General features: G+C 39.3%; 1 protein-coding gene across 1 annotated transcript in view; it reads left to right on the forward strand.

The window, feature by feature from the left end:
- LOC127453076 (CUB and sushi domain-containing protein 3-like) overlaps positions 1-26,619 on the forward strand; it is a 435,789-nt gene that overhangs the window by 139,569 nt on the left and 269,601 nt on the right. Inside the window, 6 exon segments of the mRNA XM_051719109.1 lie at positions 922-999; positions 6,969-7,056; positions 7,271-7,395; positions 8,049-8,170; positions 11,006-11,109; positions 26,499-26,611. Of these exon segments, the coding sequence (XP_051575069.1) occupies positions 922-999; positions 6,969-7,056; positions 7,271-7,395; positions 8,049-8,170; positions 11,006-11,109; positions 26,499-26,611 (630 nt within the window).

Consider the following 26,619-nt stretch of genomic DNA (forward strand, 5'->3'; position numbering starts at 1 on the left):
CACATAAGTGTCTTTTAGTCTCTAGAGCCCGAGAATTTTGACTTCTTTGACATATTGTCTTCATAGAACAGTTATGGAACAGGGTGTATCGAATCTCACTGGTTTATGACACGAAAAGTATTAAAAACTAGCAAAGTGCGCAGAGCTCACCGTTCAAACGTCCGACCCTCGCATGGCGCCACGCGACTCAATACTAATACATTTTTTAAATCAAAAGTAGTATTTGTTAACATTAGTTAATGCACTATGGATTAACATTAACTAATTGTATTTTTATTTACTAACATTAACAAAGATTGATCAATTCTGTAAAATATATTTTGTTAATTGTTGGTTTATGATACATAATGCATTAACTAATGTTATCAAATGGAACCTTACTGTAAAGTATTACCGGTAATTCTCATCAGAGTTTTGTTACTGTACTAGGCAGAATAACATATACTACCAGGATGCTTTATTTATTTTTTTATTTGCTTTACTGTAATAAGAAAAATATATTTTAGCATAACAGAAATGATAAGTTGAAAAATTTGCTTAATTGTCATGAAAAGCTTAGTGGTCCTAAAAATAGTTTCATTTTCTTTTTGTAAAATATGCATAATGTCTTGTTTTTGTTTTGTTTTGTTTTTTTTGCTTTTGGGGTGGAATATGACTCAAACATGTTGAAAACCCTACTACTTTAAGTAATTATTAGCAGGCCACACTATGGGAAAATAATAACGTAAATACGTAAAATTACTTCATTTCTTATATTATGGAAATGAAGGTCCACAAGCTATTTTTGATTAATTTGCCTGGTGACTCTTGCAAAGTGGTTTTTGGATTGATTCTAGAACTTATATGTGAACAAAAAACTTACATGTGAAAAAGAACTTATATGTGATTTTTTTGTTGTTGTTATATATGTGTTTTGTTCAGTGAAAAGATCTGGAGATTTTAAATCAAGGGGAGTGAAGTTATTACCTGGAAAGGACAACACAAGTAAATTCTCAATAAGTAAGTCTGTTTTTCTTTCTCTGAAATATAATGTTACCAGTTTAGAATGAACGATAAAGATTCAAATTGTTTTGACGATACGATAGTACAGTAAGTATATCATATGGTAAAACCATGGTTCTTAGATCTCTTCCATGGTAGGAGTGGGTAGTATGATCAAAATCTATATCACGATAAGGGTATACTGTATTTCACAATATAGTTATTTTTGTTGAAAGTTCATCAAAACATCAACACACAAGTGTATTTCATGTGTGATTTTGCTTTGCAACCAAAACAACCAAACTTCATATTTTTCAGTGTTCTCAAATGTAAATAACGTTAAGCAGTCCTGTCCACTGATAGCCTTACAACTTCATGTTTCAATCGGAAATACATCAAAATATGACTGCGCTCGTCAAGCAATTTCAAGGGGTTATGCAGATCTGCTTTCCAGTGCGAAGCATGTCATGCATAATTATAGCTGTTAATAGTGTTGCTCTAATGTCATAAATGCTCTTTACTAGTTAATTCCTTTCAGATGTGAATTCCTGTTAATTGTTCTAATATTCATCAAATGTTATTCCACTGGGTCTTTTGCATCTACAAAGTCTTCAAAGCATGAGATTCATAAAGCACAAACAATGCTGCATATTTGTGATCCTCTCACTTGCCATTTAGCAACTGGATCAAAGGAAATTAGAGCATCCGGCGCAACAGAAATCTGCATTTTGATTAATGGAGCTAAGCTGACTTGTGGGTCCCTTACCCACAGAAGCCCCTCGGAAAAGAATGTCAAATCTGCGAGGCTGGCGGCTGCCCTTGTGCGGGCTCGGGAGGACACACAGGTGGTTGGTATTCTCTCTGATTGAGTCTTAATTACTCAACTGAGATGGCTATCCAATCCAACGGCCCAGCTCATATGTGGGAGCAAGTGGAAGATTCCTGATCGCTGTCTATTGAAATGATTTGTACACAGCAAAAGCGTGTGTGTCTCCTTGTGCCTGATGTTGTAATAAAAAGTGCTGAACTCAATGATTCATTTCGCCTCAACAATGGAGCACTCAAACACTTAATTAGAACTGGATAGAATTTTTTGTAGCCTCTATTTCACAGTGCCTGCATCGCATATTCCAAATTATGAATTACGAGTGAATTATCGAGTCTTATTTAGTGCCACGGGACACTGCCGAACATCCCTTTTTAAAAGGTTCCCTTAAATTACCAGCATAACTTTATTTCCTGCAGTAATTATCATGTGCTAACTAGGGCTTACGCGACTACACAGTGTTGCTAGGCGAGTCAGTTTACCTTAAATGTAAATTACATCATGTGCAGCATCAGCAGTCTGCAGCCAGAGCAGCTGAGATGATGCGGGTGAAAAACACATATAAAGTGTGCATGTAGGGTTGGAAACCGAAAACCAGTTCTTATTCAGAACCGGTTCAGTAATAATAAAAAAATAATAAATAAATATATAAAAATACTGGAAAGCATCAACTAGGGGTAGAAATAATGGGCTAGTCATGCCAAAGCCTAGTGTTACTCTAACAAGTGGTCGACCAATATGGGTTTTTAAACAAATTATGTGAATTATATTATCTAGAGAGCATTTTTTTTTAAATACTTATTAAACATTTGCTAGAAATGTTTAAAAATAAAATTGAAAATAGACACTGGGCGGAGTGACCACTTATGTGAGTTTTCCATTTTAATTGAATGTGATTTGAGGCTGTTGCGAACTAATAAACTAAATAAAACTAATAATACATTAATAAGATGCAGAATAATACACAAAATAATAACGGATCAGTCAAATTGAGTCTCTAGCAATCTTAATCACTACACTGCAAGTCTTTTCCTTTGGAACATATCTAAAAATATGAAATCAACATAGTATTGTTTTTGTTTGGTATTTTTTGTTTATAACATATAGTGTTGTTCAAAAATCTGTGCACACTTCTGAAAATACTTCCATTTTGCATTAGTCTAATTTACTAAAAAAAATGTTCATAACAAAATTATATTTTCAGTATAACAATTTGTTTTGTCATAGATTTTATATGTATAATATAAACTACCGGTCAAATGTTTTGAAACACTTGACTGAAATGTTTCTCATGATCTCAAAAATCTTTTGATCTGAAGATGTATGCTTAAATGTTTAAAATTAGTTTTGTAGACAAAAATATAATTGTGCCACCATATTCATTTATTTCATTATAAAACTAAAATTTAATTAAAAAAAAAATAATAATAATTTTTGAAATTGATGTCTTGGACCAAATAATAAAGAAAAGCAGCCAATAAGTGCCCAACATAGATGGGAACTCCTTCAATACTGTTTAAAAAGCATCCCAGGGTGATACCTCAAGAAGTTGTTTGAGAAAATGTCAAGAGTACATGTCTGCAAATTCTAGGCAAAGGGTGACTACTTTGAAGATGCTAAAATATAACACAGTTTTGATTTATTTTGGATTTTGTTTAGTCACAACATAATTCCCATAGTTCCATTTACAGTATGTTATTCCATAGTTTTAATGACTTTACTACTATTCTAATATGTGATGAAAAAAAATATAATAAAGAATAAGTGTTTCAAAACTCTTGACCGGTAGTGTATATATGTATATATTTATTTTTATTTTTATTTATTTGTCCTTTATTTAACCAGGAATTAAAACTCAATGAGATTAATAATCTCTTTTACAGAAGTGTCCTGGCCAAGACATGCAGCCGCAGATGTTTACAATCTTAAATAACATTTAAAGATACAAATACAAATAAAAATACATTCTCAAAGAAGTTAAAAGAGAAAAAAATATTTTAAAATATTTACAGATTGATTTACACATTTCTCAAATTCTCGAATAAGATATTTAAAAGTACACATTGACACCAGCCTTTTTATCTTTAAATCATTTTGTAGAGTGTTCCAGTCACAGGGGGTAGCATACTGAAAAGCTTGTTTCCCTAATTGTGTTCGAACTAATGGAACCAAAAGGATATAGAAATTCTGAGAGCATAAGGAATACTTCACAGCAATTTTCTGTTTGGTAAGAGAACAGAGATATGATGGCAATAAGCCCAAAATTGATTTATAAATTAACAGATACTAATGCTTTAGTCTACGTGTGGACAATGAGTGCCAAGTGACCCGATTATACAACTCACAATGATGAGTAGTAAAGTTACAATTTGTTATAAATCTAAGTGCACCATGATAAATAGTGTCTAATGAACGTAAAAGAGAGGATGGTGCAGATTTATACAAAACATCTCCATAATCAAGCACAGGCAGAAAATTAGCTGAGACTAGTTTCTTTTTTGCACCAAATGAAAAACAAGACTTATTTCTGTAGAAAAAACCTAGCTTTACCTTGAGTTTGGCCCTAAATGATTTACATGAGGCTTAAAAGATAATGATTCATCAAGTATAAAATCAAGATATTTATATTCAGATACAGACTCTATCGTAGTACCCTGCAAAGTGTGACGAGATGCTAGATTTGTTGTTAATTTCTTTTAGTTTTAGAAAAATATGGCTTTAGTTTTATCAGCATTTAAAACAAGTTTTAAGCTATAAAGCCTTTGTTGCACAACATCAAATGCAGACTGTAGCTGACACACAGCTTGATGTATAGTGGGAGCACAACAATACATAACAGTGTCGTCGGCATAGAAAATCAAGGCAATTAATATAAATAGTAAAAAGTATTGGCCCCAGAACAGACCCCTGAGGAACACCCTTAGTGTTCTGTAAAGGTGCAAATGAGTGACCTTCTGTTGGCACCCATTGTGTTCTGTCATTTAAATAGTTTGCAAACCAAGATATAGTGTTATCGGATAGTCCTATATTTTTAAGTCTCAATATTTCATGATCGACAGTATCGAAGGCTTTAGATAAATCGACAAAAAGTGATGCACAATGATGTCCTTTATCAAGGGCCTCGATGATGTCATTCACGACCTTCATAGCAGCTGTAGTGGTATTGTGTTTTTTCCTAAAGCCTGACTGGTTAACAGATAAAATATTCTTTTCAGATAAATACAAAGACAATTGTTCATTGATAAGAGTTTCTAAAACCTTTGAAAGAACACAGAGTTTAGAAATGGGTCTATAGCTATCCAATTTAGTAGGATCACCACCTTTTAACAAAGGAATAGCAAAGGCAGATTTTTGGGGGATTTCAGTTGAGTAGAAGGAAAGATTAAAGATATACGTTAATGGAGGAGAAATAAAGTCAGCTGCTAATTTTACAAATAAAGGTTCTAATTTATCTGGACCAGCTGACTTATTTGTATTTAGTAACTTGAGAGCTGTTTGAACCTCATGGATGGTAAACTGTCGAAAACTAAAATTTTGATTCATTAGACGTCTCTCTCCATAGTCAATATCTGATTTCATATCAGTGATTTTAAGTGCTTATTAAAATAATCAAGCATTTGTGCCTTATCCGAAATTTTGGTGAGGTTGTTCATTATACATGGTGGAAGCACTGTAGTCTTTTTAGTACCAGATAAGGAATCAATATTTTTCCAAAATTTCATTGGTTTATTTAAATTCTAATGTTGGTTCAGTAAGAAAATATTCAGCTTTAGCTCTTCTAATCGCTACTGTACATTTATTTCGTAATTGTCTAAAATAGAGCCAATCTGACTGAAGATCAGAGCGCCTAGCCCTGGCCCATGCAACATCTCACATCTCAATTAGATAATGTGGATGAGAACCAGGGATTGTCCCAACCTTTAACTTTATATTTTTTAAATGGAGCATGCTTATTGATAATGGTAATAAACCCATCATAAAAATATTTCCAGGCACACTCAACATCTGGGATCAGAACTGTCTTCTCCCAATCAAACCAAGCAAGATTGTGAAAAAAGCCTTGTTCACTAAATTGAGACATGCATCGTCTAAAGATAATATGAGGTTTTATTTTGGGTAACTTTGCGTTTCTAACTGTAGCGACAGCACAATGGTCACTAATATCATGTGCATAAACAGATGCTGTTGAATAATTATGTGGAGCATTTGTAAAAATAAGATCAATAATTGATGATTTTTCTGGATTTTTTAAGTTAAGTCTGGTAGGTGTATCTACTAACTGAGAAATATTAAAGGTTTCACAGAATAATTTTATTTCATCAGACAAAGGCTACAGCCAGTTCCAGTTAAAATCACCAATTAAAACGAGTTCCTTAAAGTTTAGTGATGACAAAAGACCCATTAAAGATGAAAAAGCATTGCTAGTTGCTGACAGAGGTCTATAACATCCTACAATAGTAAGTTTTAAATTCTTTGAGAAAACTTCACTAAGTGCAAGAAGTTCAAATTGCTTAGAGGTAACAGCAAAGTAACATCATATCTATTTTTTATATAAATTCTCATTTTACTGAGTATGAAAACTAAGTATTCACTGCAGAAAAATAATTTTCTTAATTCATATTTTAGTGTTGATTTCTAGTAAAAATATCAAAACATCCTTAAAATGTAATATATTGACTTGAGAAGCAAAAGTGCATGAGATATTAAAAAAAATTTTTTCATCGAATAAATCTTAAATTATTTATTTCTCAATCCATTGGTGAATCTTTTTATTTTTTTAATTTTTTTTTTCTAAATCTTACAAAATTAAGTGCAGTTTAAACTTGAAACTATATAATAAAAAAATTAAAATAATGAAAAAGAAAATCACCAGTGAGATACGAAAAGTAACCATAAATGAAGATATATTGTCTGGAATCAAGTCTTATTATCTTTCCCAATTTTGCTTCTCTTTTTTTCTTTTTCTTTTTTTTTTTTTTTAAGGATCTTTAGAATTTTTTTTTTAATTTTATTTTATGGAAAATAACACAAATTCTGATTAAGAAAGTGAGTGTAAGCAGTGTTTCAATTGCATTATGTTGAGCATGATTACAGGTTATAGAGTACTGGCTGGTGGTACTAGGTTGGCTTACTTCTCCATATGCTCTCTATGCTCCTGTAGTGAATGAGGGAATGGTCAAACAGGTCTCCAATTTCTGCCCTGACCCTGGGGAACCGGAAAATGGCAAGCGAATTGGCGCTGATTTCAGGTAGGCCTCTGCTTTGTGTCTGCCCAGACAGACTGCCCATGGCAGACAGGGTTATTTCCATAGCTGTGAAATCCCTGATTATATTCCTTGCCTGACATTTGCTCTGATATGAAGCAACGGCACGCAGAGCTGATCAATCTGTTGGCACGCGAGGGAGGGATCGTTGAGAATTCGCTCATTGATTCTCTGGCTTGTGTGTTTGCTTTCTCGGCAGCATCGGTGCAACGGTGCATTTCACCTGTGATGGAGACCACGTGCTTCAGGGATCCAAGAGTATAACATGCCAAAGGGTGGCGGAAGTGTTTGCGGCATGGAGTGACCACAGGCCCGTGTGTAAAGGTTAGATTATCGCCTTCAATAAACGTTCAGATTGGGATTAGACTAAACATCAGCGCTACTGATGTAACGTAATCCCTAAAGTCAATACATATTGATTACACATGCTGATTAGACAATATCATAAGAGCTCAGTTTTAAAGGAACAGTTGATCCAAAACTAAAGTTTTGTCAATTACTCACTCTGATGTCATTCCAATCCTAATCATATTGTTTTCTTCCATGAAAAGAGATTTTTAGGAAAAAATGTCCAAGCTGCTAATGTCTACTGAATGAAAGTGGATGAGGATTTATACTGTCAAGCTTCAAAATGGATCATAAAAGTAGTCCATATGACTTATGCACTCTATGCCAACTCTTTTGAGACCATAAAGTAGTTTTGTGTGATTAACATATCAAAATTGAAGTCATTGTTCTCAATTGTTCTCATAATTCTCAAATCTCAAGATGTGTCACATGACATATAAGAACTCATGATTGATCTATCTATCTATCTATCTATCTATCTATCTATCTATCTGTCTGTCTGTCTGTCTGTCTGACTGACTGATTCTTTTCCATCCATCCATCCATCCATCCACACACTCTATATCATGGTACAGATTGACAGAATGGCTTCTCATCTATATTTCTTATAAATTTGTTTTGTTTTGCAGTGAAAACATGTGGGATGAACCTCTTTGGTCCTTCAGGAACATTTACGTCTCCTAATTTCCCCATTCAGTATGAGAGTAACTCACAGTGTGTTTGGATCATTACTGCCAGTAACCCAAATAAGGTACACCTCAAAAACATCCCATATTGCACTGGAAATCCAATATTTACGTATGATGGTTTAACAATGGTAACAATAACTAGTATAATGTATATATAACTATTATATTTACATTTAATTTGACACTTAAAAAATTTACAACAAGCACACTTTTCAAGCAAACATTTCAGAAAATGTAGGTTGTTAGGTTTTAAATTATAAAACAATAGATAAACTGTTTAAAATGAAGACAAGAAGTATATGGACACTTTGTGGTTGTCAAACATTAATGGAACACATCCATACAGTAGTAGGACACCTTTGTGAACATCATTAATCCACAAAAACACCTTGAAACCATGTTGATTAAATAAAGCAAAAATGGCTCAGAAAAGTGAAGTTAGTTCTGAGAAAAAGTCATAGCATCATTTGTTTGTAGATTCTATTTGGTTTGATATTTTGTATCTAATGCTGTAACATTTAAAAATTAAGTGTGGCTTAAATGTCCAAATGCTCTTTGGGGCCAATGCACATTTTAGTTTTCCATTAGCAACAGAAGTACATTTCAGGTGTCGAACAACCGTAGGTTTTCAAAATGTGTTTTACCCATTTCATGCCAAACCATTAGCAACTTGCAAATAGCCAGTCTGTGTCCTCAATTGCGGTCTAAATCTGTGCCCTCCTCTGGTGAGAGATGCAAATGAGCTCTAACACACATCACATTATTACCTCATTTATCTTCACCCGATGGAATTGCAAAGTTCAAATTTTATTGCGTTTTTCGCAGAACCATTATTTGAGACCCATGGGCAGCTCATTGGCATTATTATTATGTTAACACAATAAATGAAGCTAATATATGAAATTAAAGGGACAGTACAGAACTGTATTATAGTTGCTTCTAGCCCGTCTCCACCTTAAAGATATTAAGTGGGCCCCCAGGAATGGGTAGCCTCATCCTGCTCATCAGTACAGTGCTTCTACTCTGGTGGGTTGTGACCCCAAAATAGGTCGCAGGTCTGTTCTGATAGGGTTGCAGACAGCAGTGAGTAAACAACGTGAAACGCAAATAGCAAAATGCAGCTAACCATATAATTGTACATAGTTTGAATAGCAAAATGTATTGGCTCATCTTCATCAACTTTTAAAAGGAGAAATTATTCCTACTTACTTTTGTTGTTGATGCTATTCAATCAAACTCTACAATATTTTGCCGCCAATTCAGCTGTCACTTGGTGGAAGCTAGTTGAATTTGATGGGTCAGTGACGTGACACTTTTTTGTCCGGATCTATTAAGTTGTTAAAAAAAAAAAAAAAAAAAAAAAAACATTAAAAATGCATTTCACACAAAACAATTACTTGAACACACTTCTGCTGTGATGAACATGTTTTCAATTTCTGCTGGTTAAATAAAAAAATGTCTAACTGGTTTAAGCATCTGGAGACAGCATAAATAAATAAACAAATAAATATACTGTATGTCTCACTAAAATCTGCAATTCTTGGAAAATGGCTGCACAAGTAGTTTGGAATAATGTTTTATTATTATTTCATACACAATCTGTAAATAAGTTTTGTTTTAAAATATGATTAACATAGAAAAATTGACACATTTAAAGTCATTAAACTTTTTTTTAGAAAATGCTTTTCAAAAGTGTTTTTTCAAAAGTATGTAAAACTGGACACAAATATCACATTTCTACCAACTTGATACATGTTTTAAACTAGATTTAAAAATATTTTTTACATTTATCCCCTCGAAAATCCTCATTTGTCACCGACCTAGATGCCAGCATACAGGGTGTGCGACATAGCTTCATCCTCGAAAACCATGAAAAAACTACACAAGGTTAAAGAAATATGATCCAGACTACATTAAATACAGATTCACTCGCAACAAGGATAAACACGATTTGTGTCGACCAGTGTGTTTTGCGCAGAGAATTATTGGCTGCCGGAACCGTTGAAATTAAAGAGACATGTTTGGTTCATAATTTTGCATATTGTTGGGTCTATGCAGTTTATATTTAATATTAAGGATGTTTTTGTTTACTTTTGTGTGAAAAACAATTTTGGCACTGTATGTAAAATCTGGGTCCTGAAGCAAAACAAGTTGAGCACCACTGCATTAGTAAATAAATAAATGCATCAGAGACAAGAGCACAAAAGATAATTTATTGCATACATAGACTCCCCTGAGTCTACTCGGTGTACATATGTAATTTGTGCAGTTTCTGTTCCTCTTTGCGTGGTAAACATGCCAGAGGTGCCACATTCAGTGTATTCTAACTAAATGTGTGAGATAGCACTTCATAGGCGGTCTCCAAACACACACTAGGGGGTGATTACACAAACACAACATTTTTAATGCACAAGTGAGCATTTGAAATAATATGGAACAAGTGGAGCACATTGTTTGACTGTTTACTTGTGAGCCTGATTAAAAGCAGTCTCTGAAATTTGTTTTACCCTCAACATTCAATGAACTGTGCAAATGATTTGTCGCATAATTGAAGCATTGCCTTTTTAGCTCAAAAGTCCCGTCTGAATTTCGTGGTTATATTGCTGTAGTTAAGTGTGGCCGGTGAGCCAATATACCAACAACATATGCAACTGCCAAGTACTGGCACCCGAGAGCCCATGAATATAATATTATTGAGAATAGTGCTTCTCATTTATATTTGATGTCTAAAGCACTCTAGTACTGAGAAACTTAATTAAGAGAAATGCTCTGTTCTCATTCTCTGTGAGTTGTACCATATGGAGAAATCCCCACTGGTCATGGGACTTCGTTAATTCAAGTGGCGTTCCATTAGAAGTAGTTCTACCACTAATGTAGTGATTTTTTTCTCATCTCAGGTTATTCAAATAAATTTTGAAGAATTTGACTTGGAGCTGGGATACGATACGTTGACTGTTGGAGACGGCGGTGAGGTTGGGGACTCGAAAACGATCATACAAGTGTAAGTGATAATGTTTTACTTGAACATTGTGTCTTACTGGTGTTGATCATGAGAAAAACGTATTAATTGAGTGTTTTCTATATTGAACGTTTTCTGTTGAATTCATTCACAATGACCATAGCTTGCAGCTATTATATTTTAAAGAGACAATACTGTGCTCTTTTGTCACATTTTATTTTGTCGCTATCTCTATCACGTATGTATTTAACGTGTTATATTTAGTCATTTAGCAGACGCTTTTATCCAAAGCGACTTACAAATGAGAAAAAAGCAAGTAACTTGTCATACAAAAGTCAACAGTATCTGCAATATCACACTGCCAAGTTCTCAAAGTGGCTTGAGTAGTATAGAATCTAACGAGAAGAAAGAGACATCTCTCGATAATTGACCGCAGAGAGCGAGTTGGGACATAGAACTGGAGGACTGAATTGAAGGAAGCTGGTACTGTTCCATTGGCTGTTCTGAAGTCCAGAATCAAAGCCTTGGATTTGTTGCGGGCAGCTAATGGCAGCGAGTGGAGTGAAATCAAGAGTGGAGTGACGTGAGCCCTCTTTGGCTGATTAAAGACCAGACACGCTGCTGCATTCTGGACTATCTGCAGTGGCTTAATAATACTAGCTGGGAGGCCGTCCAACAACATTGCAGTAGTCCATTGTTGAGATGACCAGAGCTTGGATCAGGATCTGTGCAGCATATTCAGACAGGAAAGGTCTGATTTTCGTGATGTTGTAAAGTGCAAACTGCAGGACCAGGCAGTTGATGTGGTGTGATGTGGTTGAACTGCGATGCACCTCACTGATCTCTGCCTGCATCACCTTTGTCTATTGATGTACTACACTCTTGAAATGGAATACATAGACTATCATTTAAATGCCAACAAAAGCCTTCATCAGCCAACTAACAAAGGACAATGCATCTATGTGAACTTCTGCAGTTAATCCAGGATGAACTTCAGAAACATTAGTCATTAATCTTACAGTTCATAAAAAAAAAAGTTTTTTTGTAAACACTGGACCTCAACACTTACTTAGTTTACTAATCTTAAACCATGACCTGCACTACACATAAATAACTAATATTGGCATTATATTCATGCTGGTTAGCGAGAGGGGAACTGGCCCCCACAGTGAGCCTGGTTTCTCCCAAGGTTATTTTTCTCCATTAACCAACATCTTATGGAGTTTTGTGCACATTTTTTATACACATTTGACAATAATATTTAATAAAACTACACAATGATCACTCTAAGACTTTATAGATATTACAGTTTCATTTTTTGTTAATGCATGATTTTCTGTAAAGCTGCTTTGAAGCGATGTGTGTTGTGAAAAGCACTATACAAATAAAAATTACTTGACTTGACTTGAAGTTAAGCTGGTCATCCACCACCACTCCCAAGCTAAATATCATCTGCGTATCAGTGGTAGGAAAAGTCGTGTGCCTTAATGATCTGTGCCTTAATGGTGGTGCCTTGGTATACCAAGTTGTCCAGACATTGGTCCATGGAAATGCAATGTTTTGTTTGACATTGTACATGGTAATACCTCATTTTTGGTCATGATCCCCACAGGTGGTGCTATGACCTGTCTCAATCATCTTTTACTGTTGGGGTTCCAGAAATCAATATTTGGTGGAATAACCCTGATTTTCAGTCACAGCTTTCATGTGTCTTTGCACGCTTTCCACAAGTCTTTCTCATTGCTGTTGGGTGACTGTATGCCACCCCTGGTGCAAAGATTCAAGCAGGAATTCAGCAGACACTGGAATAGAATGGCTGCCATACATGTAGAAATGTTTATTTAAGAAACATTTGGAGTGGTCTCTTAATTTTTTACAGAGCTGCATATATCTATATATATATAGTTGTGCTCAAAAGTTTGCATACTCTTGGATAACTGTTAATATATGTACCATTTTTTTTAAACGTGAGTGAGCAGGCAAAACACATTTCTTTTATTTCTTATGGGATTCATATTCAACTGTAGGTTATAACAGAATGGCACAATCATAAAACAAAACATGGCAACAATGGAAAAAAAAATGAAATGACCCCTGTTCAAAAGTCTGCATACCCTTAGTTCTTAATACTGTGTATTGCCCCCTTTAGCATCAATGACAGCGTGCAATCTTTTGTAATAGTTGTCTATGAGGCCCCAAATTCTTGCAGGTGGAATAGCTGCCCATTTGTCTTGGCAAAATGCCTCCAGGTTATGCAAAGTCTTTGGTCTTCTTGCATGAACCGTACGTTTGAGATCTCCCCAGAGTGGCTCAATGATATTAAGGTCAGGAGACTGTGATGGCCACTCCAGAACCTTCACCTTTTTCTGCTGTAACCACTAGAGGATCAACTTGGCCTTGTGCTTAGGGTCATTGTCATGCTGGAAATTCCAAGAGCATCCCATGTGCAGCTTTCGTGCAGAAGAATGCAAATTGTCTGCCAGTATTTTCTGATAACATGCTGCATTCATCTTGCCATCAATTTTCACAAGATTCCCCGTGCCTTTAGAGCTCACACACCCCCAAAATATCAGTGAGCCACCACCATGCTTCACAATGCTATTCTTTTCACTATAGGCCTTGTTGACCCCTCTCCAAACATAGCACTTATGGTTGTGACCATAAAGCTCTATTTTGATCTTGTCACTCCAAATTACAGTGTGCCAGAAGCTGTGAGGTGTGTCAAGGTGTATTCAGGCATATTGTAACCGGGCTTTTTTTGTGGCATTGGTGCAGTAAAGGCTTCTTTCTGGCAACTCGACCATACAGCTCATTTTTGTTCAAGTATAGTCATATTATGCTCCTCTTTTTTATTTATTTATTTATTTATTTATTTTTTTTGTATCCTGAACAATTCTTCTGGCAGTTGTTGCTGAAATCTTTCTTGGTCTACCTGACCTTGGCTTGGTATCAAGAGATCCCCGAATTTTCCACTTCTTAATAAGTGATTGGACAGTACTGACTGGCATTTTTATATCCTTTTCCATCTTTATAAAGTTCCATTAACTTGTTACGCAGGTCTTTTGACAGTTCTTTTCTGCCCCCCATTGCTCAGTATCTAGCCTGCTCAGTGCATCCATGTGAGAGCTAACAAACTCATTGACTATTTATACACAGACACTAATTGCAATTTAAAAAGCCACAGGTGTGGGAAATTAACCTTTAATTGCCATATAAACCTGTGTGTGTTACCTTGTGTGTTTGTAACAAGGCCAAACATTCAAGGGTATGTAAACTTTTGATCAGGGCCATTTGGGTGATTTCTGTTATCATTATGATTTAAAAAGGAGTCAAACAACTATGTGATGATAAATGGCTTAGTATGATCACTATCCTTAAATAAAAGATAAAAAAATGATCAGTCATATTTTCAAAATCAGTGGCAAAATTTCACAATTTCTGCCAGGGGTATGCAAACTTTTGAGCATATAAACCTGTATATATATATACAGCTCTGGAAAAAATGTGTACTTGTGGAAAGCGTGCAAAGACGCATGAAAGCTGTGATTGAAAATCAGGGTTATTAAAGAAAATGTTTCTATTTTGCATTTTTCTAATTTAATAGTTTATTTTTCATTACAAATTATATTATCAGCATAAACGTTTGAGTGAAATTTTTTTGCAAAACCCAATGAATATGATATAATCATGATCCTGCATGTGAATTTTCAAATATCATCTTGTGAAAGTGCTTTAATGAAACACAACCTGTCCTTTTGTACAAAATGAGTTAACGCAGTTAATGTCACAAATTTGCTTATTTGATTACTGATCACAAAATTGTGTGGAATCTTAAATATTTCTTAAATTATGTCATACATTTTTCAAAATCACACAGAGGGGTAATCACTAGTACGCAAGCAATAGCGAGAGAGGAACAGGCTATTTAATTTATATGACGTTTTTCACATCTGCATTCCATTCTACATCTTGATGTAATCCTTCCTCATGATCACGCAGTGTTTTCATCAGCTGAATGGGAGGCTAAACACTAATAAAGTGTGACAAGACTCACGCTGCACTTGCAAGCCATTCGCACATCACAAGCTGATCAACTATTTAGCCCTTTTCGGTGAATCGCACCTGCAAAATCCTAAAACTTTATTTCCAGGTTTAATTTATATTTTGAATGTTCTCAGATTTTATGTTTTCTCTTTTAATCGTTTAATGTAATTTTGAGTGTGACCGTGGTTTAAGGAGGGTGTACCTGTATGCTGGGTTGGAAATCTCAAGGATTAATAGTGGTGTTTTCCTTATTACACCACATGTTTTTCTGAAAACAAAAAGAAACAAATGAAACACGGAATGTAGGCTGTCATCCGCGCAGCCTGACTGAAGGAAATTGGGTGCGATTTAACTTGTGCGATTAACTGAAAGTTAAGTGCTGCCGGCTCGTGATGCACGAATAGCTTGCACACGCTACAAGAGCCAGTTGTGTACTGCAGTCTCATCACATTTGAACTTTTTGTTTAGCCTCCCATTCAGCTGATGAAAACACGCTGCGTAATCATGAGGAATGATTACATCAAGATGCAAACTGGAGTGCAGGTACGGAATTTCATATAAATAAAATAGTCTACTCCTCTCTCGCCATTGCTGGCATGCCTCCGCATGCCAATGCTGGCAAGTGTGCCATAGGTTGCCGACCCCTGCACAGACCATGCCCTGAAACATCGATCCTTCATTTAGTATACCTCAATTTGCAATCGGGTTACCCAAAGTATTTAATAAAACACCAGCACTTTCTAGTTTTGTTGCTTTGGTTCTTTGGTCCTTTGGCTGGGCCCATAGAAAGTTCTGGTTGTTCTCCATCAGTGTTTTTGGATCTCTGTTGACACCGGATAGTTCTGTGCTAGTATGATCAGGTGGGGCTTTGAAGCGAGGCCACCCGCAAGGGAGACTTGTGACTCTCCATCATGTGTGTAAGTCGTAGAGCTGAGAAGAGAGAAGAGCCCTTCGGATCTTTGCGTTCCAAGCTTTCCTGAACTCTACATTGTGTGGAACCTGGGCAGAGGGGCACCGAAGCGAAGCCAGCTAACAGAAGAGCAAGATCCAAGAGCCAAGAGAGAAGAGTTCATCCTAGGTGGGGAGGTTTTGTTGATTTGAGGTTGGCCACACCCCAAAGGTGTCTTGAGCCAATCAGCAGTGTCTTTTGCTGGGTCATATGATCATTTCTGTCTCCCCTCAAGATAATTAATTTCTGGCCCATTGTTCTAAGGTTTGTCAGTTTTCCTGCTCAATAAGTGAACATTCTTTTATCCTGACATGTCATTTGTTAGCATCAACATGTCATTTGTTAGCATCAACATTCTCTACATAAGCAGGCAAGCATTTACATATGAAACACAAAATACTTTCTCTTTATGGTTACTTCACTCCACATTGACATTTGAATATACATTATTATATATCATTGAGCATTGTTGGGCCTCATGTATTCAGATAGAAGACAAAGGCAGGCCTAACACAGTCGTTAAAAACTAACTCAGGCCTACATAACAAGTCATAAATCTTACTGATAAAAACTGCGCCAAAATCATACAGAGGGAGTCCAAAACAGACTACAAATCCCATGAAGCCTTGCTCACTAAAGGATCGAACCCTCAACTCCTATTGGATGAGGCACACGACAGAACGCACCTCAACCATGACATCATCAGGAGTAGAAATACCTCTGAAATGCTTCCGGGATTTGCTTCCAGCAACTTTGCTCACTGTGCATAGATGCAGCTCATCGCTGCTCTCAGGTGTAGCCTCATGGCACAAGGAAGTAACGTCCGACTTGAAACTGTGGCCATACAGTCTCCATCTCGCTGGACGAGTTGAGATTACTCTGTGTTCCACCGAACACTAACGGATCCAAAGGAGACCACCGAGCAATCCGCATCTTCATCCGTTTGCCAGCAGAAGTGAAGAGAGAAAAGATTTCTCTTCCATCTTCAATCAAGTCGACGTCGCTGATTTCTTTGCCAGCCCGCCGAGAATCAGCAGCCGTACCGCCCGCCGACAGAGCGAGGAAACGGCCTCCCGTCATCACCGAGCCTCGAGGAACCGAGTCGGAGTTAAAGGACGGATGAACACACATTCTGCATCCTCATGCGATTCAAGTAAGAGGTTTACGTCTGGGCAGAGAAAGAATATTATAGTGTGTTATTCTTGTGTATCAAGGTTATTGCTTGTACAGTTTACGGACCACCGAGTCCGCTCATTACGGCTAATACTCAGGGTATTAATTATCACGAATCAAGCAGATACACACGGTAAACTGGTAGACACCATTGACTGGTTTCTCTACGCCCACATTCGCGGCCATATTCTCTGGTTGGAAGTCTCGCGTGACATACTCTCCACGAGAGTCACGGCCGCCATTTTGTGCGCATCCCTCCTTACACACACACACACACCTTATGTGTTATAGGATTATTTTGGTTTCCATATCTAATCATATCACTGTTTAGTTTGTAGTTGTAAGTCGGAAGTTTATTGACTGCATTGTATTAATTATTAATTGATATTACTGCATAAATAAACTTTGTTATATTACAAAGAGAAGTGTTTTGGTTTGTTTTGCATACACCTGTGTCATGTTGACGGGATGTCAGTGCTCGGATTCAAGCCTTCATTCGTTGTTTTTTTTTTTTCTGAAAATCGATATTCTTCGGATATCGATTTTCCTAAGGAAATAATCTAATATTGAGACTGTTATACTATCTGGTTATTAGTCCCTGATTCCAGGGTGGTGCCCCGTCAATATTAATCCTTATTAATATTCTATTGATTTTTGATAACTGATAATTATCTTTGATGATTGCTGAATTTGAATGATCAATAAACTAGTGTTAATTGTAATTAATATTTCATCGATGTTAATGATTAGTGATTATCTTTGATATTGTTGATTTAAAGGATTAAAAAAAGCTAACATTGATTCAAATCAATGTTCTATTGATTTTAATAATTGATAATTATCTTTGATAATTATTATTGCTAATAACCAAACCCGCTCCTAAACGTAGCACACTACATTTACTGGAGCCCCATATGAGGTTTTAATGAGTTAGATTCAATTAATTAATTTAAATATTAATTAATAACTAAATAAATAATTATTAATTATTTCTGATAGTAACACTGATCTAAACAACCAGTAAAGCCCTACAGCATCATGTATGCACAAGGCCAGAATAATGCATTTTATGATTCTAACCACAGTTAGGAATCATGTGATGCATGTTAGTATATAAAACTTGGTTATGTGCATTGTGAAGTGTAGAATGATGATACAATAAAGTCTTTTGATAGTGTTATAGTTCATAATATATGTATATGCATTGTAAAAACTGTAAAATTGCCTTTTGAAGACAAAAGAAAAACAAAATTTTGTGTCCAACAAAAACAGTTCAACGGTTCAGATACAGTGTGTGTCTGTTCAATCTCTCTGTCTTGAACAATGAGTTTTAAGCATGTGATGGGTATAATGGCTGTCTGTCACATGATGATCATTCGGTATAGAATTTTAAGTGTTTGTGTGTTCTGGCGGAATGAACGGAACAAAGGAGCTTCTTTTGATTTCTGGAAACCCCAGGTTTTCATGATCACAGTGTTTTCCCTGGAATGTGCTTGCCAGTTGTGGGGGTTTGGGTAAAGGTTGGGTTTCTGGACGCCCTCCTTTGTTTTGTGGCAGTTACATAGGCCAGATGCAGGTCAGCTCAGACTCTTTGGCACCAGTCCGAATTCCTGGTGTCTTAATGCTTAGAGGAATTTCCCAGAATTATAGGCCATCTTGGTGTAATTCTGTCTTAATTCTTCTTAATTTCCTTCTGCCTGACTACTCAGATCCTACAACAATGAGTTCACACATTTTATTTGTGAATAAAATAATATTATGTCAGACGGACAGGGAAGCAAAGTGCTGAAGTAGCTCTGCTACTTAAAAAATAGAAACAGAAACTACATTGAGTGCTTGCAGTGTAGACAGCTTTGTTGATTAATGATTGTTTAGACACGACTTGCCACACAGTGTTAGACACAGTGTTAGAGTATGTCTACATAGTACATAAAATTATTTTATTTCAAAAGTGTTAGAAAAATCTTTCAAATGATTCCATGACATGTCCCTTTTTAAATATCCAACATAATCCAATTTAGACTCTAGCTGTTGGTTTTTCTTGTATATTTGTTAACATTTCCAGCTGTCATCTATATCAACAGCATGACAGCCATGAAACCATAACAACTACCGAGTTTTAAAATCCTCTGGCTGAATGTGTTCTTCATCAACACGTTTCTCTTCCGCGCCCCGCTCCGCACCTCTCTGCCCACCAGTCGTGTGTCTTGCTTGGTATCTTGGGTGGACACACTTTAGTGACTGTCTGTGGATGCTTCCTGGTGCATTTGTCTGGCATGCTGCCAAACTCCAATCCATTTAGTACTCACAGTGCGTTCTTCAAATTGTTCAAGGGCAAAATTACACTCACTGCAGTAATGCACACTGCATACCACATTTAATGTAATTTTTTTGGTCCAAGATTATGCTGGTGAAATTGGTTGGGTATTTTAAGATTTAGCTTTACTTATACACTTACAAAAAAGTACCATACATGTTTCTGAAAATTGTACCATGGTAAAAGCATGTTTTTTAGACATGTTACCATGTATTACCATAGTATTTTTGGACATGGTATCATGCTAATACCATGGTGATTTTGACATGGTACATAGTTGAAGGCGTTGTGAATGATGTGTATACCAAAGTGTTTTTGAAGTACTGTACAGTTCCCTGTCTGTCACTCACTCGACGTTGTGTTGATGTAGTGACACTAGGGGTTCAATCTTGAGATCCCCAATCACCTTTGCTTAAAATAGAAAAGGCCAATGAAAACTGGCAAGTGGAATTTACATGCCACTCTCTGCCCCGGACATACGGTTATAAAAGGAGATGGCGTGCATCACTCATTCAGATTTTTTCTTCGGAGCCGAATGCATGTGTGTGTGTGTGTTCGTCCTCTCACCTCTTGCTATGCTGCTGGATTTTTACAGCGCATATCAGCGGTCACCCTTGCATGGTTGAGTGCTGTGCTTCCCCTGGGCACTTCGGCAGCCTGAGTCTGCAGGTGCTAAAAGAGTATATTCAAGAAAAAGTATATTTTCCTTCTAAAAGAGCTCGCGCAAAAGCTTGGCATCTTTTTAAAGATGTCCTTCTGTGTTTGCGCTACTGGATGTGGCCGTTATCTCTCCCCTCCAGATACCCATGAAATCTGCCTCGAGTGTCTGGGGCGCCAGCACACCAAGGCGGCTTCGTGGAAGGATGAGGTGGATGCTGAGATGGCAGCCGTGCTTGCCCGGGCAGCTGCAATCATCTGGCTGGAGTGGAACCCTCCACCCTGCCCTGAGCGTTTGCGGCTGGATGATTGGTTTCTGGGCACAGAGCGCGACTCATGGCCGTGCCCCACCCCAGTGCCTTTCTTCCCGGAAGTGCACGAGGAGCTAACAAAGTCGTGGCAGACACCTTTTACTGACCATACATGCTTTGCGGGCTCATCCACTCTGACTACCCTCAACGGCAGAGCGGCTAAGGTATTTGTCGAGCTCCCCCAAGTAGAGCACACCGTAGTGGTGTATTTATGCCCGCAGGGCGCAGCCAATTGGCGCGACCGACCAAGACTCCCTTCCAAGGCCAGTAAGTTCACTTCCTCTTTAATGACGAAGGCTTACAAGGCCGCGGGTCAGGCCGCTTCCGCCCTGCACGCTATGGCCATCCTGCAGGTTCACCAGGCCAATGCGCTAAAAGATCTGCACGCGGGTAGGACTGACCCAAGGCTGATGCAGGAACTGCGCACTGTGACCAACCTCGCCCTACGTGCGACAAAGGTCACGGCGCGCGCCCTGGGCTGGACGATGTCCATGCTTGTGGTCCAAGAGCGGCACCTGTGGCTCAACTTTGCAGAGATGCGAGACGCCGAGAAAGTCCGCTTTCTTGATGCGCCCATCTCCCAAGGGGGGCTTTTTGGCGACACCATCGAGGATTTCGCCTATCAGTTCTCGACGGTGAGGAAGCATACCAAGGCAATTAAACACATACTGCCGCCTTCAGGCCATCAAGGTCCCGCACCCCATCTGCTTCCCACCAGAGCCATTCCCCTGTGGTGCCGGCCCCGGCTCCTGTACCATCGGAGCTCTCACGCCAGCCTCAGAGAAAAAGATCCTCTCATGGAAAGTTGGCTCCATCTGCCCATCAACCAGCCCCCAAGAACCCCAGATGGACTTCAAGGCTGTCCTGACATGGCCCGCCCAGGGATGAGGTGACTACTCCTGACCGGTCTGGCCCGGGGCATCTCTCAAGCCCCATCATCGCCCTTGGGCCAGCACATGGTGAGTATAACATCGCTGAGTGCCCTCTAGCAATAAAAGAGCAGTTTCCTCATTCCCAGGGCCAGCGCACTCACAATGGCAAGGCACTGGAAGTCTTTCCGGTCAATCAGGTGAATGCGAGTACTTCCTGTTCCCTCATTCTCCATCGAGAGACAGCCGGTGAACAGGTAAGTGTGCTAGTCTCTGGGGCCGCTTGCCCACCCCAGTCACCAGCCACCATTGCAGGCTTGTGGAGCAGCACGTCCCCCCTGGGCTGTCTTACAGGTGGGGTGCCTGCTCTGCCTTGCCGCGAATCACCCTGCCCGGGCACGGTAAGTCCAGTCGTCCCCCTGGTGCCGCTGTCACGGAGACTGGAGGCCTGGTTAGAGCTCTCCAGCCCCTCATGGTGGCTCATCAGGACGATTAGCCTCGGCTACGCGATCCAGTTTGCCAAACGCCCGCCCCGATTCAGTGGCATCCTTTCCACTATGGTGCAGTGCAAGGGTGCTGGGCAGAAGTTGCCACCCTTCTGGTGAAGGGAGCAATAGAGGCCGCCCCCGTAGCCGAGTCGCACAAGGGCTTCTACAGCCCTTATTTTATCATGCCCAAGAGTGGGGGAGGGTTGTGCCCAATCTTGGACCTTCATGCCCTGAACAAGGCCTTACACAGGCTTCCATACAAGATGTTAACGCAGAAGTGCATCCTGGCATCAGTACGACATCAGGATTGGTTCGCGTCGATCGACCTGAAGGACGCGTTCTTTCACGTATCGATCCTTCCTCGACACAGACCCTTTCTTCAGTTTGCCTTCAGGGGACGAGCATACCAGTACAAGGTCCTCCCCTTCGGTCTGTCCCTGTCTCCTCGTGTCTTTACCAAGGTCGCAGAGGCTGCCCTGGCCCTGCTGATGGAGAAGGGCATTTGCATTCTCAATTATCTCAATGACTGGCTAATCCTAGTGACCTTGTGCTTCAGCACCTTGGCCGACTTGGGCTTCAGGTCAACTGGGAGAAGAGCAAGCTCTCCCCTGTGCAGAGCATCTCTTTTGTCGGTATGGAGTTAGACTCGGTCACTCTCAGGGCCCGTCTTACGACCAAATGTGCTCAGTCAGTGCTGACCTGCCTGCAGACCTTCAGGTAGAATGTAGTGGTGCCAGTGAAATAATTTCAGAGGCTCCTGGGGCATATGGCATCCTCGGCGGCAGTTCTCCCCCTCAGGTTGATGCATATGAGACCGCTTCAGCACTGGCTACAGAAAGTCCCGAGGTGGGCATGGTGCCATGGCACCCGGCTGTATGCCTTGAAGTGGCGTATTTCACTAATTGGTGTTCTTCCCGTGGGGAAGACCCACAGAGATGTGCCGTCGGGTCTGTGCTGTCTTTCCTTCAGGGAGGGCTGGAGAGATGGCTGTCTCCCTCTACCCTGAAAGTGTACATAGCTGCCGTAGCAGCTCACCATGATACACTGGATGGGAGACCCTTACGACAGCGTGACCTGATCAACAGATTCCTCAAAAGGCACGAGGAGGTTGAATCCTCCTAGACCGCGCCTGATCCCCTCTTGGGATCTCTCTGTGGTCCTACCTGCCCTACAGATAGCCCCCTTTGAGCCCTAGAAGCAGGCCGAACTCAGCACTCTGTCCCTGAAGACAGCCCTCCTGGTGGCACTCCCTTCTATCAAGAGGGTGGGGGACCTGCAGGTGCTCTCTGTTACAAGCGAATGCCTGGAGTTCAGGCCGGCACACTCTCACGTGATCTTGAGACCCTGGCCCATTTACATGCCCAAGGTTCCCACCACTCCTTTTCGGGACCAGGTGATTAACCTGCAAGTGCTCCTTTCAGAGGAGGAAGACCCGGCCTTGCCGTTGCTGTGTCAAGTTCGCGTTCTGTGCATCTATCTGGACCGCACGCAGAGCTTTAGATGCTCGGAGCAGCTCTTTGTCTGTTTTGGATGACAGCAGAAGGGGAAAGCTGTCTCCAAGCAGAGATTAGCCCATTGGATTGTGGATGACATTTTCCTCGCATAAAAGTCTCAGGACTTGCCGTGCCCCTTGGGAGTCCGGGTGCACCCTACTAGAGGTGTTGCATCCTCCTAGGCACTGGCAAGGGGGGCCTCTTCTGCAAACATATGCAGAGCTGCGGGTTGGGCTACACCCAATACCTTTGCGAGGTTTTATAACCTACACATAGACCCAGTTTTGACCCAAGTGTTACGTGGTAACAGCAAGTAGACTGGGTGGCTGGTTGGGTGTACCGCTTGCATTGCGCCTTTCCCCTTTTTCGAAGGTGATAATGTGCACTTTTTGTCCACAACAGTTCCCCGTTCTGGTGAACTCCGGACGCCTCTTTAATTCTTTAGCACTGTTCAGGTGACGAACTCGGCAAAGGAGTGAGGCCACCAGGCCCAGTACTCATGGTATTCCCCTTTTCAGATGAGCCTGTGTGCTCAGGCTCAGTGCTCCATGTGTGGTGATTCCCCCTTGGTAATCCCGTATGATGAGTTTCCACTGTTCGGTTTCCCTTAGGTGGACCCTGTGTTTCCCCTCATCAGAGCTTTCTCTACCTTGGCCACTGTGCTGCATACCCTCTCTATAGATAGGGTCCTCCTATGGTATCATTCCATATATGAACTTCCCCGTTGGTAAGTCCATGTGAGGTATTCTCCACATGCTAACTCCCTTCGGCAGGATGTGGTCTCCGTAGTGCTCTCCTTCCTGGAGAGGGAAGAGCACTTCCCAGCGCTATTCTAGTGCTCGGCGGTACATTGCTTAACAGCAATCAGTTAAAACACTGCCTGTAGCCTCCTTGGGTAAGTGCCTCCACCCCCCTTAACGGGACTAGGGAGACGCCTTACCTAACTCACTGGAAGGTCACGACGTGGTTGAGCGCTCGCTGCGAGGCACGCAGCAGCTTGCCCATGTCCACTCTTCCGTACCTCATGACACAGTTCAGCACCTGCAACGTTTCCTATAGGAACCCCTAGTGTCACTACATCGACACAACGTGGAGTGAGTGACAGACAGGGAACGTCTTGGTTATTGATGTAACCTCTGTTCCCTGATGGAGGAAACAAGACGTTGTGTCCCTCCTGCCACGGCGCTGAACTGGCCGCTGACATGAATAAATCTGAATGAGTGATGCACACCATCTCCTTTTATACCCGTATGTCCAGGACAGAGAGTGGCATGTAAATTCCACTCGCCAATTTTCATTGGCCTTTTCTATTTTAAGCAAAGGTGATTGGGGCTCTCAAGATCGAACACAATGTCTCGTTCCCTCCATCAGGGAACAGAGATTACATCAGTAGCCAAGACGTTCCATTTACAGCATGAAGTCATGAAAATTACTTGACTGTGGCAATATTTTTGCTAAATGAAATTACGTGGTTCATTACAACTATTGCTGCAATTCCAAGTTGAAATGTCCACTGAGTGGTGGTAAAAGCAATTCAAATGTTCTCCCAAAATGTCTTTAAGTTTATTGGTCTATGGAGTTTTAAATGAACAAAACCTACTTTTGTTCAAAACCTATTTTTTGGACATGGTACCATGGCACTACCATGTTTTTGGATGTGATACCATGGAAATACCATGTTTTTAGACCTGGAAACATGGTAATACCACGTTTCTAGACTTGATACCATAGTAATACTTGCTCTTTGGATATGCTGCCATGGCAGTACCATGTGTTTTGGACATGGTACCATGGTAATACTATGTTTTTTGGACTTGGTACCATGGTTATACCATGTTTTTTGGACATTGTATCATGGCAATACTATGCTCTTTGGACATGGTAATACGATGTTTTTGATATACCACTGATATTGTGCCATGGTAATCCCATGTTTTTGGACATAGTACCATGTTAATACAACGTTTTTGGACTTTATGAAATAGTATTACCATGATTTTGGACATTGTGCCATGGTAATAGTGTGCTCTTTGGACATGGTACCATGGCTAACCATGTTTTTTGGACCTGGTACCATGGCAATATTATGCTCTTTGGACATGGTACTATGGTAATACCATGTTTTTTTGGACTTGTAACCATGTAAATACAATGTTTTTTTTTATTTTTTTTTTTTATTTTATTTTTTTTGTGGACTTTATGCAATGGTTTTACCATGATTTTGGACATTGTACCATGGTAATAGCATGCTCTTTGGACATGGTAGCATTGTAATACCATGTTTTCAGACATGGTACCATGGTAATACCATGTTTTTGGATGTGATACCATGGCAATACTATGCTCTTTGGACATCATACCATGGTAATACCATGCTTTTTAGACTTGGTACCATGGTAATACATGCTCTTTGGACATACTGCCATGACAGTACCATGTGTTTTGGACATGGTACCATGGTAATACCATGTTTTGTGGACTTGGTAGCATGGTAATACCATGTTTTATGGATGTGGTACCATGCCATGTTTTTGGACATTTTACCTTGGTAATACCATGTTTTTTTTTTTTTGGACTTGGTACCATGGTAAATTTTGAAGGCATAATCTACAGTCACGTTTTGATTGTAAACCGCCCAATGAAGATTTTAAGAAACTGTAGACAATACAGCTTCATTTTCTGTTACAGTATAATTTTCTGTAAAGCAGCTTTTATATGATGTGTGTTGTGAAAAGCCTTTTACTAAAAAAACTTTGGACATTATACTATGGTAATACAATGCTTTTTGTGCATGATACAGTGGTATTACATGCTTTTTTGGGCATAACATGGAAATACTATGTTTTGGGACTCGACCATGATGCTAATACCATGGTATTCTTTGAAGTATATTATAGTACCATTTAAACAGTCTGACAATTACCTAAAATTATGATGGTATTACTATTTTATTGGTATTATTTGAAGTATCTTGGAGTACCATGTAAATACCTTGGAAAATGAACAGGGTAATCAGTCACTACTATATATGGTATACCAAGTATCGTTGATACCATCACTGTACCATTGTACTTTGCTGTAAGGCTAAGCTCAGCAACTCTTTCTGTTTTTGTTCTCTTTGCACCGACAGGTTAACAGGCAGTTTCGTGCCTGACCTCATCGTCAGTATGACCCATCATATGTGGCTGCATTTGCAGTCTGATGAAAGTGTGGGCTCTATTGGCTTTAAGATCAACTATAAAGGTGAGTGC

The sequence above is a fragment of the Myxocyprinus asiaticus genome, chromosome 15, assembly GCF_019703515.2.
Source record: "Myxocyprinus asiaticus isolate MX2 ecotype Aquarium Trade chromosome 15, UBuf_Myxa_2, whole genome shotgun sequence".
NCBI classification, from domain to species: domain Eukaryota; kingdom Metazoa; phylum Chordata; class Actinopteri; order Cypriniformes; family Catostomidae; genus Myxocyprinus; species Myxocyprinus asiaticus.